This window comes from Oryx dammah, unplaced genomic scaffold, assembly GCF_014754425.2.
Source record: "Oryx dammah isolate SB20612 unplaced genomic scaffold, SCBI_Odam_1.1 HiC_scaffold_3, whole genome shotgun sequence".
Lineage (NCBI taxonomy): Eukaryota > Metazoa > Chordata > Mammalia > Artiodactyla > Bovidae > Oryx > Oryx dammah.
This window is the reverse complement of record NW_024070187.1, coordinates 102,779,848-102,798,529: the sequence shown is the minus strand read 5'-3', so window position 1 is coordinate 102,798,529 and position 18,682 is coordinate 102,779,848. Positions and strand designations below refer to the sequence as shown.

The following is an 18,682-nucleotide window of genomic DNA, read 5'->3' as shown; positions in this document are numbered from 1 at the left end:
TCATATTCTTTTCCATTATAGTTTATCACAGGATACTGAATAGTTCCCTGTGCTCTACAGTAGGACCTGGTTGTTTATCCATCCTGTCTACACTAGTTTGCATCTGCTAATCCCAAACTCCAAATCCATCCCTCTCACCTGCCTCCCCCTTGGCAACCACCAGTCCATATATACATGCGTGTATGTGTATATATATATATATTCTTTTCTGTGAGAGGTTATTACAGGATACTGAATATAGTTCCCTGTGTAATATAGTAGGTCCTTGTTGTTTATCTATTTTATATATAGTAGTGTGTATCTGTTAATCCCAAAGGGAATACACATAAGTGAATATCATATGATATTTGTCTTTCTTCATCTGAGTTACTTCTCTTAGTATTATGACCTCGAGGTCAATCCATGTTGCTGCAAATGGAATTATTTTGCTTTTTTAAAATGGCTGAGTAATATTTCATTGTATTATATGTACCATATCTTCTTTATCCATTCATTTGTTGATGGACATTTAGGTTGCTTCCATGTCTTGGGCATTGTAAACAGTTCTGCTGTGGACACTAGGGTACATGTATCTTTTTGAATATAGTTTTTCTGAATATGTGCCCAAGGGTGAAGTTGATGGATCATATGGCAACTCTATTTTTAGTCTTTTGAGAAATCTCTACACTGTCCTCCATAGTGGCTGCACCAATTTGCATTCCCACCAACAGTGTAGGAGGGTTCCCTTTTCTCCACACCCTCTCCTAGGTTTTGTTTTGGATCCTGTGAAATGGTTCAGGGTAACTCCGAAGCCTCCAGGAGTCACTATGGGGTTGGCATCAATCTGTACACACAGCCTGGAAAGTCATTGGCCATTAGGGGATGATGAAAGCCCCTGGAGCCAGTGAGGAGAGGAAGGCTGTAGGATGGAGATTTGATGGAATCCAGTATTTAATGGATGGGAGGTAAAGGATGAATGTGCAAAAGAACTGGTGCATGAAATGGAATATTGAGAAGGTGTACTTCCACAGAAGACAAGCAGATGTTTCAAAAGGGAGAGAGTGGCCAAGTAAAAGGGGGACAGAAAGCTGTCCATTGGCTCGGGTGGTATGGCCATACTTTGCTGATGTTGTGCTGTGGGGATGAGGTATAAGCCATACTGGAATAAGGCAATAGACAGCAAGAATGGGGAGCCCCATCCAGAAACATGGTGAAAGAGAGACATGAGACAGGGCGATGCTTGCTTGCTTGCTAAGTTGCTTCAGTCATGTCTGACTCTTTATGACCCTATGGAATAGAGCCCGCCAGGCCCCTCTGTCCATGGGATTCTCCAGCCAAGAATACTGGAGTGGGTTGGAGACAGGGCAGTGCAGGGTTTGAAATCATTGTCCTCCTCCGTCTGGCTCATGATACCAGAGGTGAGATACGCGAGCAGGAAAAGACTACGACGTAGTCATGTCACTTGGTGGTCCAGAGGTTTCATAATGGAGGCAGGATTTGTCCTTGGACACTGAGACAGGTGAGCTGATGTCTGAATGTGTAAGGTAATAGTGTACAAGACAGAGACTAGAAGTAAAGTCATCTTGGCAAAGGGAACAGGGTACAAGAAGATGGTAATCCAAGTATCCAAGTTTTTCTCTGTTATCCCTTCCCTCTGGCCCAGAAGATGTCTCTCCTCCTTTATATACACTGGGGAAGTGTTAATTGCCAAATATATGTGTTGGGGTGGGGGAGTGGAATATGCAAAGTAGCCATTCAGTGGTGGAGTGCTATTACGGCAAGTGATGCAGTAAACCAGGAGCCATTGGAAATAAATGGTTAGATATTCAGGTGAAGACATTTTAAGAATCAATACAAGGATTGATAGATCTAACTTGTTCCTCTTTTTTTCTTTTACAGTCAACTTTGACCATTTTCAGATTCTGCGGGCCATTGGTAAAGGCAGTTTTGGAAAGGTAAGAATGGTGGATTTTTAAAATTTTCATCAATAAAATATAAAAGTTCTGACCACTGGATTTATGCTTATATGCATATTTGTGTGTTTGTTTTTGTGTTGATTACTGGGCACTGGGAATTTCCTGTTTGACAGAAAGATTTGAATTTGCCAAATTTGAAATGTGAAAGGAAGTCTGAATAGTTTCCTTTGGATACGCTGTAATTTCATTCTGAAAATTAAATTACCACGGCTGCCCTGCTTTAGGTGAATTACAATGGTAATTATTTCAAGGTTGCTAATGCTATTTCTTCTTTGAGAATCTAAACAAGGAAAGTGGAAAAAACCCCACAAATTTAGGTGATGGCCAACAGCAGCTTTTCCCTTCAATGTAGGCATTTTATTTAAAAAGTTATTGTGGAAAGCAGACTTAACATGAGATCTGCTTGCTTAAATTTTTAAGTGTACAATATATGTATTATTGTTGGCTATACAGAGAACACTGTACTGCAGATCTCTAGAGCTTATTCATCCTGCTTGACTGAAACTTTATGCCCGTTAGATAGTAATTCCCCATTCCCTCATCCCCTTAGCCCCTGGCAACCAGCATTCCAGTCTTGCTTCTATGATTGTGACTATTTTAGATACCACATATACATGGAATCATGTGGGATTATCTTTCTGTGACTGGTTTATTTCACTTGGTGTAATATCCTCAAGATTTAATCCGTGTTGAATAAAAGTGGCAAGAATGGGCATTCTTGTCTTGTTCCTGATCTAAAAGGAAAAACTTTCAGCTCTGCACTTTTGAGTATGATGGTAGTTGTGGGTTTGTCATACATGGCCTTTTATTATGTTGAAGTATGTTTCTTTTATACTTACTCTGTTGAGAGTTTTTATCATGAGTGAATGTAGAATTTTGTCAAAAGCTTTTTCTGCCTCTATTGAGATGATCAGGTGATTTTTAGCTGTCATTCTGTTAAGTGGTATATCATGCTGATTGATTTGTGGATGTTGAATCATCTTTGCAGCCCTGCAATAAATCCCGCTTGAACAGGGTGCATGATCCTTTTAATATATTGTTGAATTCAGTTTGCTAATACTTTGTTGACGATTCTTTGCAGATATGTTCATCAGGTATATTGGCCTATAATTTTCTTTTTTTGTGTGATCTTTGTTTGGTTTTGGCATCAGGGTAATGCTGACCTTGTAAAATGAGTTTAGGAATGTTCCATCCTCCACAATTTTTAGGAAGAGTCTGAGAAATATAAGTATTAAACCTTTGGGCATTTGGTAATATCACCAGTGAAGCCTTTTTATACTGTTCATGGGGTTCTCATGGAAAGAATACTGAAGTGGTTTGCCATTCCCTTCTCCAGTGGACCATGTTTTGTCAGAACTCTCCACCATGACCTGTCCATCTTGGGTGGCCTTACACACATCATGGCTCACAGTTTCATTGAGTTAGACAAGGCTGTGGTCCATGTGATCAGATTGGTTAGTTTTCTGTAATTGTGGTTTTCATTCTGTCTGCTCTCTAATGGAGAAGGATAAGAGGCTTATTGAAGCTTCCTGATGCCTTAGGAAGCATCACCTCAAACAAAACTAGTGTAGGTGATGGAATTCCAGTTGAGCTATTTCAAATCCTAAAAGATGATGCTGTGAAAGTGCTGCACTCAATATGCCAGCAAATTTGGAAAAGTCAGCAGTGGCCACAGGACTGGAAAAAGTCAGTTTTCATCCCAATCCCAAAGAAAGGCAATGCCAAAGAATGCTCAAACTACCACACAATTGCACTCATCTTACACACTAGCAAAGTAATGCTCAAAATTCTCCAAGCCACTCTTTAACAGTACATGAACTGGGAACTTCCAGATGTTCAAGCTGGTTTTAGAAAAGGCAGATGAACCAGAGATCAAATTGCCAACATCTTTTGGATCATCGAAAAAGCAAGAGAATTCCACAAAAACATCTACTTCATTTACTACACCAAAGCCTTTGACTGTGGATCACAACAAACTGGAAAATTCTTAAAGAGATGGGAATACCAGACCACCTGACCTGCCTCCTGAGAAATCTGTATGTAGGTCAAGAAGCAACAGTTAGCACCAGACATAGAACAACAGACTGGTTCCAAATTGGGAAAGGAGTACGTCAAGGCTGTATACTGTCACCCTGCTTATTTAACCTGTATGCAGAGTACATCATGCTAAATGCCAGGCTGGAAGAAGCACAAGCTGGAATCAAGATTGCTGGGAGAAATATCAATGACCTCAGATATGCAGATGACACCACCCTTATGGCAGAAACTGAAGAACTAAAGATCCTCTTGATGAAAGTGAAAGAGAAGAGTCAAAAGCTGGCTTAAAGCTTAACATTCAGAAAACTAAGATCATGGCATCTGGTTCCATCACTTCATGGCAAATAGATGGGGAAACAGTGGAAACAGTGACAGACTTTATTTTTCTGGGCTCCAAAATCACTGCAGATGGTGACTGCAGCCATGAAATTAAAAGACGCTTGCTCCATGGAAGAAAAGCTATGACAAATGTAGACAGCATATTGAAAAGCAGAGACATTACTTTGCCAACAAAGGTCTGTCTAGTCAAAGCTTTTGTTTTTCCAGTAGTCATGTATGGATGTGAGAATTGGACTATTAAGAAAGCTGAGTGCCGAAGAATTGATGCTTTTTAACTGTGGTGTTGGAGAAGACTCTTGGGAGTCCCTTGGAGGAGACTCAGCCAGTTTCCAGGAGGAGATCCAGCCAGTCAATCCTAAAGGAAATCAGTCCTGAATATTCATTGAAAAGACTGATGCTGAAGTTGAAACTCCAATACTTTGGCCACCTGATGCAAAGAACTGACTCATTGGAAAAGAGCCTGATGCTGGTATAGATTGAAGGCAGGAGAAGGGGACGACAGAGGATAAGATGGTTGCATGGCATCACCGACTCAATGGACATGAGTTTGAGCAAGCTCCTGGCATTGGTGATGGACAGGGAAGCCTGGTATGTTGCAGTCCATGGGGTCGCAAGGAGTCAGGCATGACTGAGTGACTGAACGGAACTGATTTGATGCTTTCTTATATTTTCTATCTCTGGTGAAGTACTGTCTTTGTTTATCCATTCTTCTCCCAAATTCAGTGAGCATCTTTATGACCAATATTTTGAGCTCTGTTTCAGCTAAACTACTTATCTCCATTTCATTATGGGTTTTTAAACTGGTAGTTATCTTCTCTTTTTATTTGAAATATATTCCTTTCTCTCCTCATTTTGCTTGACTCTGTGTTTGTCTAATATTACGTGAAGCAGCTATCTCTGCCAGTCTTGAAATACTGGCCTTATGAAGGAGATCAACTTTATTGCTTAACTTTGCCCTAGCTCTTGATTATCTCTTAAATGTTTGTGATTATCTTAGCTCTCTGACTTATTCTTCATAGTTCCCAGTTGTTGAAAGTGTGCAAAGACCTGTTAGTGTTCCAGAGAATTTCAGTTAGCCCTTAGTTTCAGGCTGATTAGAAGCTGGACTTGCAGGCCACACATTTTAAGGTATGCCACTATATACAGTAATATAGAACTGCAATTGTAAACCTCACTGACCTTCACACCAGATGATCTACATGTAACTCGTTGGTGACAGCTGCAAAAATCAGGGCTCCAGATGAGTGTTTGATCTCATTTCTGGGCTTCTCTAGAGGCTCAGTTGGTAAAGAATCTGCCTGCAATGCAGGAGAACTAGGTTCAATCCCTGGATCCAGATCCCCTGGGGAAGGAAATGGCAGCCCACTCCAATACTCTTGCCTGGAGAATTCCATGGACAGAGGAGCCAGGAAGACTACAGTCCATGGGATCGCAGAATTGTACACAACTGTGCGACTAACTTCTCTTTCACTGGGAGTTACCAGGGAGCTGCAGTGAGTTCAAGGGAATACACAAAGAGGACATCCCCTAGACCACTTCCATAGCCTCTAAATGTATGGAAAACTGGAAGCCTGTCCCTCGGGCTGAAGCTCCAAGACCTGTAAATAGGCTTTTTTCACAGGAAGGTGGGCTATATCTCAGTCGATTGTCTGTACAGTGACTAGAGTATGGGGGCCTTCCAAGAATAGTCTCTCTAATTGTCTCAGACCCGTGGGGCACCAAAACACAATTCCCCCTGCACAGCAGGGCCGGATGCTCAAGGGGCATCCCCTGTATGGCCTGCATGTGCCTACTGGCTCTGGCAGGGCTGAGAAGCAGTGTGAGGATAAGGCACGAACACTGGTGCTAGAAAGGGAGAGGATAAGAATGGCACCAGGAAGACCCCCAACTGATTCCTGCCCCTTCAGCAGAGCTTTAAGGTTAGTAAATGAATCTCCTTCACATATGTTCTAAACCTAGGCCTGTTTGTTGCTTTTGCACTAAGATGAGTGAATCTTCACGCAAGCCCTTTGTGAGTTCTCTGTTCCCTATAGCCCTATATTCTTCCAGATGTAACTCCTGCTGGGTTTCAAAGACAGACGTTTTGGAGGCTCTCCTTAGCAGTGCCGGTTCCCAGGGCTGGGATGCCTGATGTGGGCGCAAACCCCTGACTCTTTGGAGTGAAGTTTCCTATTTGTGAGCTCTCCCAATTTCAGGTCACCAGGCTGGGGCGTGGAGATTTTTTTTTTTTTTTGCGAGATCACATCTCTGGTTCTCCTTCCCATCTCGATGTGGCTCTTTTAACTTTTATTGTGGAGAAGCTGTTCAGCTAGTTTTCAGGTCATTCTCATAGGGGTTTTTTCCATGTGTAGTTGTAAATTTTTATTGTGTCCATGGAAGGAGATGAGTCCAGGACCTTCCTACACCACCATCCTAAACCACAGCCTTCTTTGGTCTCCGTCTTCACTGACTGTAAAAATCTAGTTGTTTTATCCATTTTTGAGCCAGTTGTACACAATCTCCAACTCTGATCCTAGAGTTGTTTCTTCTTCCTTTAATTCTGTCAGTTTTCCTTCTGACACTTTGAAGGTCTGTTATTAGGTTCATACAGATTTATAGTTGTTATGACCTCATGATGGATTGACCTTTTTATCATTGTGAAATGTTCTTTTCTATCTCTGCTAATAATCTTTTTTTTTTGAAGCTTATTTTCTCTGAAATTCATATAGTTATTCTAGCCTACATGGCATATATTTTTCCATGCATTTTCTTTCATTCTATCTGTGTCTTTATATTTGACATTAATCTCTTGAGCATATCATACAGTTAGGTCTTGTGTGCATGCTTGCTAAGTTGCTTCAATTGTGTCCAACTCTTGGCAAGCCTATGGACTGTAACCCTTGTCATGTCAGTCCTCCCTGTCATGGGATTCTCCAGGCAAGAATACTGGAGTGGGTTGCCATTCCCTTCTCCAGGGATGTTCCCAACCCAGGGATTGAACCTGCATCGTTCCATCTCCTGCATTGCCTGGCAGGTTCTGTCCCACTAGCACCACCTGGGAACTTGCTTCTTTTTAAATCTGTCTGGCAATCTCTACCTTTTAGTCTTTTCACAGTAAATGTGGTTATTGATTTGGTTTCAGTTAGGCTTAGCAGGGTTTTATTTGTTCTTGTTCTCATTTTTGTTCTTTGGTTACTCTTTTCCTGTTTTGTTTTAGATTAACTGAAGATTTAGAATCTCCATTTATCTCATGACTTCACAGCCATACTTCCTTGTTTTAAAATTATTGCTCTAGGGATTATAATACATATCCTCAGGGCTTCCCTTGTGGCTCAGCTGGTAAAGAATCTGCGTGCAATGGGGGAGACCTGGGTTAGATCCCTGGGTTGGGAAGATCCCCTGGAGACGGGAAAAGCTACCTACTCCAGCATTCTGGCCTGGAGAATTCCATGGACTGTATAGTCCATGGGATTGCAAAGTTGGACAGACTGAGAAACTTTCACCTCACAGTTTATTTCAATCTGCTTAGAGTTAATATTTTATACTTCACATAAAATCTAAAAACCTGGCAACTGTAAAGATCTAGTTACCACACCTGTCAACTCTTATACTACAGTTGTCATATGCATTATAGTTTATAAATCATAAATCTCCAATACAATATTATAGTTTGTTGTTTTAAGTATATATAAATATATACATATATAATGTATATGTAAAATATATAATATATATTTAAAAACATGTGGGGTTTTTTTTGGCCTCTAAAAAATTAGAAGGAAAATAGCCCTTAATAATTACTCATACCTTTCATGAAGGTATGAATTTCCTTCTGGTAACCTTTAGTATTTTATGTGGCACAAATCTCCAATCAGTGCATTCTCTTAATTTTATTTTATCTGAAACTCCAATACTTTGGCTACCTGATGCGAAGAGCTGACTCACTTGAAAAGACCCTGATGCTGGGAAAGATTGAGGGCAGGAGGAGAAGGGGACAACAGAGGATGAGGTGGTTGGACGGTATCACCGACTCAATGGACATGAGTGTGAGTAAACTCCAGGAGTTGGTGATGGACAGGGAGGCCTGGCATGCTGCAATTCATGGGGTCGCAAAGAGTCAGACACAACTGAGTGACTGAACTGAACTGAACTGAAATGCATTTATTTCACCTTTCTTGAGGACTATTTCTACTGGATACAGATTATTGGGTTGACAGCTTTTTCTTTATTGCTTTAAAGATTTCGTGCCATTGTCAACTGAATGACCTCTGTGCTTTCTGCTGGGAGGCCATTAAGCTGAATCATTATTATCTGATAGTAATATGTCCGGAGAAGGCAATGGCACCCTACTCCAGTCCTCTTGCCTGGAAAATCCCGTGGATAGAGGAGCCTGGTAGGCTGCAGTCCATGGGGTTGCTAAGAGTCAGTCAGACACGACTGAGCGACTTCACTTTCACTTTTCACTTTCATGCATTGGAGAAGGAAATGGCAACCTACTCCAGTGTTCTTCCTTGGAGAATCCCAGCTATGGGGGAGCCTGGTGGGCTGCCGTCTATGGGGTCGCACAGAGTCAGACACGACTGAAGCGACTTAGCAGCAGCAGCAGTAATATGTCACATCCAGCTCTTTCTTTTCAGGATTTTCCTTTAATCTTTGACTTTCAGCAGTTTGACTATGATATTCCTGGGCAAAACTTCTGGATTAAAAGCAAACAGTTTCTCTTTTCTTAGATTTCCCATATTTTCATTTATTCTGCCATATTGCTCTTTATACCATGCAGCTTAGTCTTAGTCTTAAGAGCTGTTTTCATATCCTTTACTCTATTTCCAACATCTGGGTCATCTTAAGATTCACCTTAATTAAGGATGGGTCACATTTTTCTGGTTCTTTATATGCTGAGTAATTTGGGCTTGCATCCTGGATATCGCGAATGTTATGTTGTATAGACCTTGGATTGTGTTGTATTTCTTTGAAAATATGTTTTTAACAAGAAGTTACCTTGGTTGGATTTATACTCTCTTTATGCCCAAGCATCTCTCTTCTTGGGCATGCACACAAGTGTCAGTCCCTTTCTTTTTTTCTTCTGCTCTGTACTGCTTACAGTCTGCTCTATACATGTGATTTTTAGGGGTCAGCCAGAAAGGGGGGCAGAGTTTATATGCTGTGTTTGAGGTTCTGCTCTAGATTTCTTAGAAGAAGAGTTATGATCCAGGGAATTTAGAAAGTTTGCCTATAGTCCCATGGGGAGGGCTGAACTTCAGCAACAACAACAAAAAGCATTTAAAAAATTCTGTTAAATCATTACTTTCTGTTGTCGCTTATCCTAATGTTGAGCATTTTGTGGCTGAAGAAAACCTGAAGCAACTCCCTTAATCCACAACACAGTTGACACCACATAGAAGGGTATCATTTTACCCTCGAGTCAGTGGTGATCTTGGCCCTGGGTCCTTTGCACCCTTTCCTATCAGTACTGTCAGATCTGTTAGCCTGGGCCCTCATGAGTTATTACTTGATTATATCCTGAAAATTTTCTTGTCCTTTTCTGTCTTCATCTGTGCTGTTATTTGGCTGCTGGCTTGGTTCTCAAAACCTGTGGTTCAGAGCATAAATATATTCAAGCTTTGGTTATAGTGAGTGTTCTGAAGAAAAATGCAAGCTATCTAGAGGAGACTCTATTTTTAAGTCACTCTTAGGTTGTGGCAATTTCTTGATGACACCCAAATTCATGTAGAATGTACACAAACATCCAGTATTCAGGATGAGGTTACTTCAAGGCAATCAAACAAAGCTCTGTTCTGGTCAAAATACCAAATAACGACTGCCTTTCATGTCAATGTAGATGAGCCTACAGGACTATTATGAGACTCAAGGTGGAACTGTGCTGGGCTAGGATGAAGAAAACCACCCTTCTACTATTGAATGGGTACTTTGGCTTTGCTTTCAGCCTTTGGTGGGTTTGATAGCTGGCATTTATTAAGAGTTTTCAAGAAAGACATTTCATTGTTCAAGTACGACAGTAGCCTTGGTTATCAGGAAAAAGCACATGTGAATTTGCAAAAAATCTTATTTGACTTTCATGCGGGGAGTAGATTGTGCTTCCCCAGTGAAGTACCAAAGTAAACAGCTGCAAGTGATCCATTGGTTTTAGCAAGAATTTACTGAAGAGTTTTATAACGCTTTTATGAGTAAATTCTAGATCAGTTGAGGCATGGCAGATGAATTTCTACATATCTCAGTGGAAACACTTTAGATCTGGGAACCAGGCTGACTCCGATATGCTTTAGTTGTGCTTACTTGGGATAGTGAATTAACCAGTCTTAAGCTTAGTTTTCTCATTTGTAAAAAGAAAAGGGAATGGTGTTTCAGTGGAATCTAAAGGCTGTTGTTTTCGACTGTCCAGAATGTTTCTCATGTCTCTTTCTTATCACCATAGCATCTCTTTTCTTCAGAAAGTACCTCCTCCACCTCTTGTGGACATGTCACATGTCTATTTTTAAGTCACTCTTAGGTTGTGGCAATTTCTTGATGACACCCAAATTCATGTAGAATGTATACAAACATCCAGTATTCAGGATGAGGTTACTTCAAGGCAATTGAACAAAGCTCTGTTCTGCTCAAAATACCAAATAACTGCTGCCTTTCATATCAATGTAGATGAGCCTACAGGACTCTTATGAGGCTCAAGGTGGAACTGTGCTGGGACCGCATGTCCCTGTGGTGCCCCACTAACCGTCTGAGATGGGCGTGTGATGTGGTTGTGCCAGCCACTTGGGCCATATTCCTAGACCAGTGCTTGGTCCAAGGAGTGGCTGTGTGACCCAGACAGAGCCATTCAGAATCCTTCCACGGAATCGGAGGTGAAAGACTTCTTGTCATCCTGTCATGAGTGATTTGTGTAAGAAAACAGATCTGCACGAGTTGCTGGCTGTTTTTCTCAGGCACAGGGACTCACCCCCATGTGGGACCTCTGAGTGGAGGGTGCCTTGAAGGCAGCCGAGGGTCAGAGAAGCTGATGCTTGTATGTACAGCCTCCTGTCCATCACTGAGGGACAGCTGCCTCTCTTGCACTTTTGGCTTGCCCCACCCAGGGCAGACCCTGATGCTGGGAGGGACTGGGGGCAGGAGGAGAAGGGGCCGACAGAGGATGAAATGGCTGGATGGCATCACTGACATGATGGATGTGAGTTTGAGAAAACTCCGGGAGTTGGTGATGGACAGGGAAGCCTGGTGTGCTGCAGTCCATGGGGTCACAAAGAGTCAGACATGACTGAGTGACTGAACTGAACTGAATTGACTGATCCAGGCCAGAAAAAGGCTTCAGAAGTAGAGCTTCCATGGTAGCTCAGTTGGTAAAGAATCCACCTGGAATGCAGGAGACCCCAGTTCAACCCCTGGGTTGAGAAGATCCCTTGGAGAAGGGAAAGGCTACCTACCCACTCCAATATTCTGGCCTAGAGAATTCCATGGACTGTATAGTCCATGGGGTTGCAAGAATTGGACATGACTGAGCGACTTTCACTTCACTCACATCCAGGGCGGAAAAAGGCCCTAGCAGAGAGCCTCAGTAAACAGCCTGAGCTGTGTGGAGGTTCAGGAGAGGGGCCATGGGCAGGTACCACCAGTGCCTCCACCTTTTTGTTCTTCCAGTCCTATAGCTATATCCACTGTCCTTAACAACCATGGAAGCTAGTATCCTATTTTGTTTACACAAGATCATGTTGTTGTTGTTCAGTCACTCAGTCATGGACTGCAGCACACCAGGCTTCCCTGTCCTTCACTGTCTCCTGGAGTTTGCTCAAACTCATGTCCATTGAGTCGGTGATGCCATCCAACCATCTCATCCTCTGTCGTCCCCTTCTCCTCCTGCCCTCAATCTTTCCCATCATCAGAGTCTTTTCCAATGGGTTAGCTCTTTGCATCAGGTAGACAAAGTATTGGAGCTTCAGCTTCAGCATCAGTCCTTCCAATGAATATTCAGGACTGATTTTCTTTAGAATTGACTGGTTTGATCTTGGTCCAAGTGACTCTCAAGAGTCTTCTCCAGCATCACAGTTCGACAGCATCAATTCTTTGGCACTCAGCTTTCTTTATGGTCTAATTCTCATATCCGTACATGACTACTGGAAAAACCATAGATTTGACTATATGACCTTGGTTGGCAAGGAGATCCAACCAGTCCATCCTAAAGGAGATCAGCCCATGGGGCCGCAAAGAGTCGGACACGACTGAATGACTTTCACTTTCACTTCACTTTCAGTGACTTATGGAACATGATGCAGTGATTTACCGTATGTGTAATTGGAGTTTCAGAAGGAGGGATGGGCATATAAAATATATTTGGAGAAATAATGGTTTATTTGTTTAATTGATGAAAATGATAAAATCATATCCAGAAAGTTCAACCAACTCCAAGCAAAAGGAACACAAGGAAAACATCATCAAAGATCATCATAGTCAAATTAATAAGTAGCTTATAACTGTTAATAGAAAATCTTGAAATGAACCAGGGGACAAAAGGATACATTGTGTTAGGAAATGGAAACTATGCAAGCCAAAGCTAGTGGAACAGCATTTTTCAAGTGATAATAGAGGAGAATCACCAATCTAGAATTCTATATTGAATTGAACAAAATTACCTTTCTGAAATGAAGACTTTAAAAGAAGGAAATAATGCTCAGAGTGATCTTCAAAGTTTACTGTGAAAATGAGGGCCAGAGACCATACAACTCCTGGACCTGGCATATGGTTGGCATTTTTCATATGCGTTCCAGTCATCTTGTCTTTAGGTTATGTGGTGGGTTCTGGAAACGTTTGGGTAGCCAGCTTCCTCTTGCCATCCTTCAGAGCACATCTTGCTTACAGGTGGTCTTCAGATTGCTCCTCTGCCTCAGCCATCAGACTGTGAGATTCTTGAAAAGTTAGGGTTGGTCATAGTCACCTGCCAGTCCCATCAGCAGTTGGCTCAGTGCCCAGCAGGTTGGGAAGGCTCAATAAATGTTGCCTAGAGCATGTATAAGTGAGAGAGAGAAAGAAGAAGGAAGGATCTGGTCTACACAGCCAGTGATGTGATAAAGCATGATTGGATCGAATGGTTAAGGGGCCTCCCTGCCATTGAGAATGCATGCCAACCTCTTTATGCCAGCCTGCAAGGCCCTGCAATCTGGCTTATGCCTATTTCACTGACACTCCTCTCTGCCTCTCCATTTTCCTGCTCACTCCTTGCAGCCCTTTTTCTCATCTCCTTAACATGCTGAACTTATTTCTAACTCAGAACCTTACACTTGCTAGGCCCACCACCTTGATCACCTTCCCTTAGAACTCTGCAAAGGTCACCCATCCCATACAGAATTCTGCTCAAATGTCCCCTCCCTGAATACCCACCCCACTTGACCCCACCCCAAGCATTTCGTATCCATGTGCCCTTTCTGGCCCTGTTTTCTTCAGTGCACCTGTCATCACCTGTAAATCCATTAAATGCTTTCATTTTTCCTTGTGGTTGTTGGTCTTATGCGTGAGAACATAAGCTCTGTGAGGGCAGCAATGTTTCCTTATTGTTCGCAGTTTGATCTGCAGTACTTACTGAGTGCAATTGTATATATATACATATACACACGTATATATTTACACATATATATGGAATTTATGTATATAATGCATATATACATGTGCATGTATATACTCGCTGAGCAGTATATAGATAACATACAAATACATTAAGCAAAATATATATATGAGCACATATTATTCATACCTAAGAAGCAGTGTACATCAGTTCAGTTCAGTTCAGTCACTCAGTTGTGTCTGACTCTTTGCGACCCCATGAATTGCAGCACGCCAGGCCTCCCTGTTCATCACCATCTCCCGGAGTTCGCTCAGACTCATGTCCATTGAGTCCATGATGCCATCCAGCCATCTCATCCACGGTTGTCCCTTTCTCCTCCTGCCCCCAATCCCTCCCAGCATCAGAGTCTTTTCAAATGAGTCAACTCTTCACATGGGATGGCCAAAGTACTGGAGTTTCAGCTTTAGCATCATTCCTTCCAAAGAAATCCCAGGGTTGATCTCCTTCAGAATGGATTGGTTGGATCTCCTTTCAGTCCAAGGGACTCTCAAGAGTCTTCTCCAACACCACAGTTCAAAAGCATCAATTCTTCGGCACTCAGCCTTCTTCACAGTCCAACTCTCACATCCATACATGACCACAGGAAAAACCATAGCCTTGACTAGACAGACCTTAGTCGGCAAAGTAATGTCTCTGCTTTTCAATATGCTATCTAGGTTGGTCATCACTTTCCTTCCAAGGAGTAAGCGTCTTTTAATTTCATGGCTGCAGTCACCATCTGCAGTGATTTTGGAGCCCAGAAAAATAAAGTCTGACACTGTTTCCACTGTTTCCCCACCTATTTCTCATGAAGTGATGGGACCAGATGCCATGATCTTCATTTTCTGAATGTTGAGCTTTAAGCCAACTTTTTCGCTCTCCTCTTTCACTTTCATCAAGAGGCTTTTTAGCTCCTCTTCACTTTCTGCCATAAGGGTGGTGTCATCTGCATATCTGAGGTTATTGATATTTCTCCCGGCAATCTTGATTCCAGCTTGTGTTTCTTCTAGTCCAGCGGTTCTCATGATGTACTCTGCATAGAAGTTAAATAAGCAGGGTGACAATGTACAGCCTTGACCTACTCCTTTTCCTATTTGGAACCAGTCTGTTGTTCCACATCCAGTTCTAACTGTTGCTTCCTGGCCTGCATACAGATTTCTCAAGAGGCAGGTTAGGTGGTCTGGTATTCCCATCTCTTGAAGAATTTTCCACAGTTTATTGTGATCCACACAGTCAAAGGCTTTGGCATAGTCAAGAAAGCAGAAGTAGATGTGTTTCTGGAACTCTCTTGCTTTTTCAGTGATCCAGCGGATGTTGGCAATTTGATCTCTGGTTCCTCTGCCTTTTCTAAAACCAGCTTGAACATCAGGGAGTTCATGGTTTACATATTGCTGAAGCCTGGCTTGGAGAATTTTGAGCATTACTTTACTAGTTGTGAGATGAGTGCAATTGTGTGGTAGTTTGAGCATTCTTTGGCATTGCCTTTCTTTGGGATTGGAATGAAAACTGACCTTTTCCAGTCCTGTGGCCACTGCTGACTTTTCCAAATTTGCTGGCATATTGAGTGCAGCACTTTCACAGCATCATCTTTCAGGATTTGAAACAGCTCAACTGGAATTCCATCACCTCCACTACCTTTGTCCGTAGTAATGCTTTCTAAGGCCCACCTGACTTCACTTTCCAAGATGTCTGGCTCTAGATTAGTGATCACATCATCATGATTATCTGGGTCGTGAAGATTCTTTTTTGTACAGTTCTTCCATGTATTCTTGCCACCTCTTCTTAATATCTTCTGCTTCTGTTAGGTCCAAACCATTTCTGTCCTTTATTGAGCCCATCTTTGCATGAAATGTTCCCTTGGTATCTCTAATTTTCTTGAAGAGATCTCTAGTCTTTCCCATTCTGTTGTTTTCCTCTATTTCTTTGCATTGATCGCTGACGAAGGCTTTCTTATCTCTTCTTGCTATTCTTTGGAACTCTGCATTCAGATGCTTATATCTTTCCTTTTCTCCTTTGCTTTTTGTTTCTCTTCTTTTCACAGCTATTTGTAAGGCCTCCCCAGATAGCCATTTTGCTTTTTTGCATTTCTTTTCCATGGGGATGGTCTTGATCCCTGTCTCCTGTACAATGTCACGAACCTCATTCCATAGTTCATCAGGCACTCTATCTATCAGATCTAGGCCCTTAAGTCTATTCCTCACTTCTACTGTATAATCATAAGGGATTTGATTTAGGTCATACCTGAATGGTCTAGTGGTTTTCCCTACTTTCTTGAATTTAAGTCTGAATTTGGCAATAAGGAGTTCATGATCTGAGCCACAGTCAGCTCCTGGTCTTGTTTTTGTTGACTGTATACAGCTTCTCCATCTTTGGCTGCAAAGAATATAATCAATCTGATTTTGGTGTTGACCATCTGGTGATGTCCACGTGTAGAGTCTTTTCTTGTGCTGTTGGAAGAGCGTGTTTGCAAACACACTGGTCATAGCAGTGTACATAGACACGTGTATATGTATATAGCATATACACATGTATGTATATGCATATATATGCACAAATATATATATATAAATGTATAGTACATATAAACACACATATCTATATACATATATACCTTCTAAGCAGCATATATATCTATACATCTGTATACACATGCATTAAGTAGTATATACACACATGTATTTGTATATGTATAGTCACATATACATATACCCAGGCTTCCCCAGTGGCTCAGTGGTAGAGAATCCATCTGCAATGCAAGAGACTTGGAGGAGACACAGTTCAATCCCTGGGTCAGGAACATCCTTTGGAGTAGGAAATGGCAACCTACTCCAGTATTCTTGCCTGGAAAATACCATGGACGGAGGAGCCTGGTGGGCTACAGTCCTTGGGGTCACAAAAGAGTTGGACACGACTGAGCAACTAAACAACAATCCATATACCCACCATCCACATAGAGTGTACAGATACATACACACACTCATATATGTATAAGTATGCCCACAAAGCAATACAGTATATATCTATATACATGTATGCATATACACACACCATATGCATATATACACACTAAGCAGTGTGTATATTTATGTTCACATACAATATTTATTTACATATACAATGTGTATATGATGCATATGACATATATGCTATGTAATTAAATGAATGAATATTATATAAATGAGTGAAAACCTTGATAATTAACAAATTAACTGATAAGAGTTAGTTGACCAGTTTATACTGACTGCCTCTGGGTTAGCGTCCTGAGGAGAATTTCTGCATCTCCCTTGCTGCAAACTCTCATTTTTCACAGAGGCCCCCTCTCTCTCCAGGCTCACTCTCCCTGCCTCACAAGTTCCTCTTGACTTGGAAGGTGGAGCCAGTGAATGTTTTGCTTTTGCTCCAGCAGAGAAAGTCCAGGCTGGAGTACTCTGCTTTGAGTCAATTTGGAAGTCAACAGGGCTTAATTATTTTCAAGGAAAGGAAGACGATACCTTTGGGAGAACTTCCTGAGAAGTTCACTTCAAAAGTGTCTTTCTTGGATTAGCAAATGGGCCCTGTGCTTAGAGAGTCATAGGGTTGAAGCAAAATAAACAGAGAGTTAATTAAAATTCATGAAATAGCCAGAGGCAGTCTGCACATAAAACAGCAGAAAGTGGAATAGTTATATGATAATAGCTTTTTATGTCCCTCAAAGGCAGATTCTGGATAAAACTGAGCAGGAGTTGCACAGATGATAATTCCAGACTCCACACTATCTTATGATGCAATGACGATCATTTCCACACACAAGCATATTATTAGCTGTCTCGTTCCGCATTCCCAACTTTTACATCTGTGTGTGAATTCATAGTGTGAACAACTATTTGATTAATAGCAGACTAACCAATTTACTGCCCAGACTGCAACAAATCAATTTTGCAATTTTGAGAGATTGGGTCTTACATATCTGTTTTATCAGTTTGAATGTTCAGAAACATTTGACTGATCAGCATATTTTTTTCCCTTAAAAATGTACACATCGTTTTGGAATCGCTTTCATCTTTTAAGTTGCTGGGCCTCTAGGATAGGAGTAGGAGTGGAAAGGACAGCAGGATTTTGAGTCAGACAGTAAATGTTTCTGCCAACTGTTCTGTCCCAGTGTTCGTCTGGGTACTTGTGGAGGGTGTGGCAAGCAAGATGAATGAGGTCCCTGATGTCACTGAGTTGTCAGTTTAGTAGGGAAGATAAATACACAAACGGTACATAAACATGATTTCAGTGATGAGAATTGCTCTGCAAAAAATGTATAATGTGATGACCTGGGAGGGTAGGACAGCTTTCCTTGGAGGAGAGGCCAACAGAGAAGGCCTTTCTGAGATGGAGACAGTTAAGCCAAGACTTAATTGCTAAGAAGGAAACAGACCATGGGGAGATTCAGGGGGAAGAACTTCACAGACAAAAGCGGCCAGCTGATGCAAAGGTCCTGTGGTAGGGCCAGAGTTAGTGAGGGGGCAGCGGGGCAGATGTGTGTAAGATGCCCAGCCAGCGTTGCATCCTGCTCTGAGTGGGGGCCTGGCATGTATGTTTGCTCTTTTCAGGACATTGCAAGAGTTCATCATTTTATAGCACAATGGTTAGACAGTTTCACCTCCAAGTCTGACAGAGCTGAGCTGGAATTTGGGTCAACCTGGTGACTCTTGGCAAGGTGTCTAACTTCTCTGTGTCTCTGAAATGAGCTGTTATTCTTATGGAAGAATCAGTTTTAGAATTCTTTAACATGATGCTTTTACTG

General features: G+C 41.7%; 1 protein-coding gene and 1 long non-coding RNA gene across 2 annotated transcripts in view; one reads left to right on the top strand and one right to left on the bottom strand.

Moving 5' to 3' along the window:
- STK32B (serine/threonine kinase 32B) overlaps positions 1-18,682 on the top strand; it is a 384,696-nt gene that overhangs the window by 93,963 nt on the left and 272,051 nt on the right. The window contains exon 2 of the mRNA XM_040238370.1: positions 1,879-1,934. Within this exon, the coding sequence (XP_040094304.1) occupies positions 1,879-1,934 (56 nt within the window). The remainder of the gene's footprint in view (positions 1-1,878; positions 1,935-18,682) is intronic.
- Positions 326-17,829, bottom strand: LOC120862259. The gene is made up of 3 exons (XR_005720721.1): positions 17,818-17,829; positions 16,735-16,737; positions 326-442 (listed from the first exon to the last, which is right to left on the bottom strand). It is a non-coding gene; the product is annotated as an uncharacterized LOC120862259 (long non-coding RNA).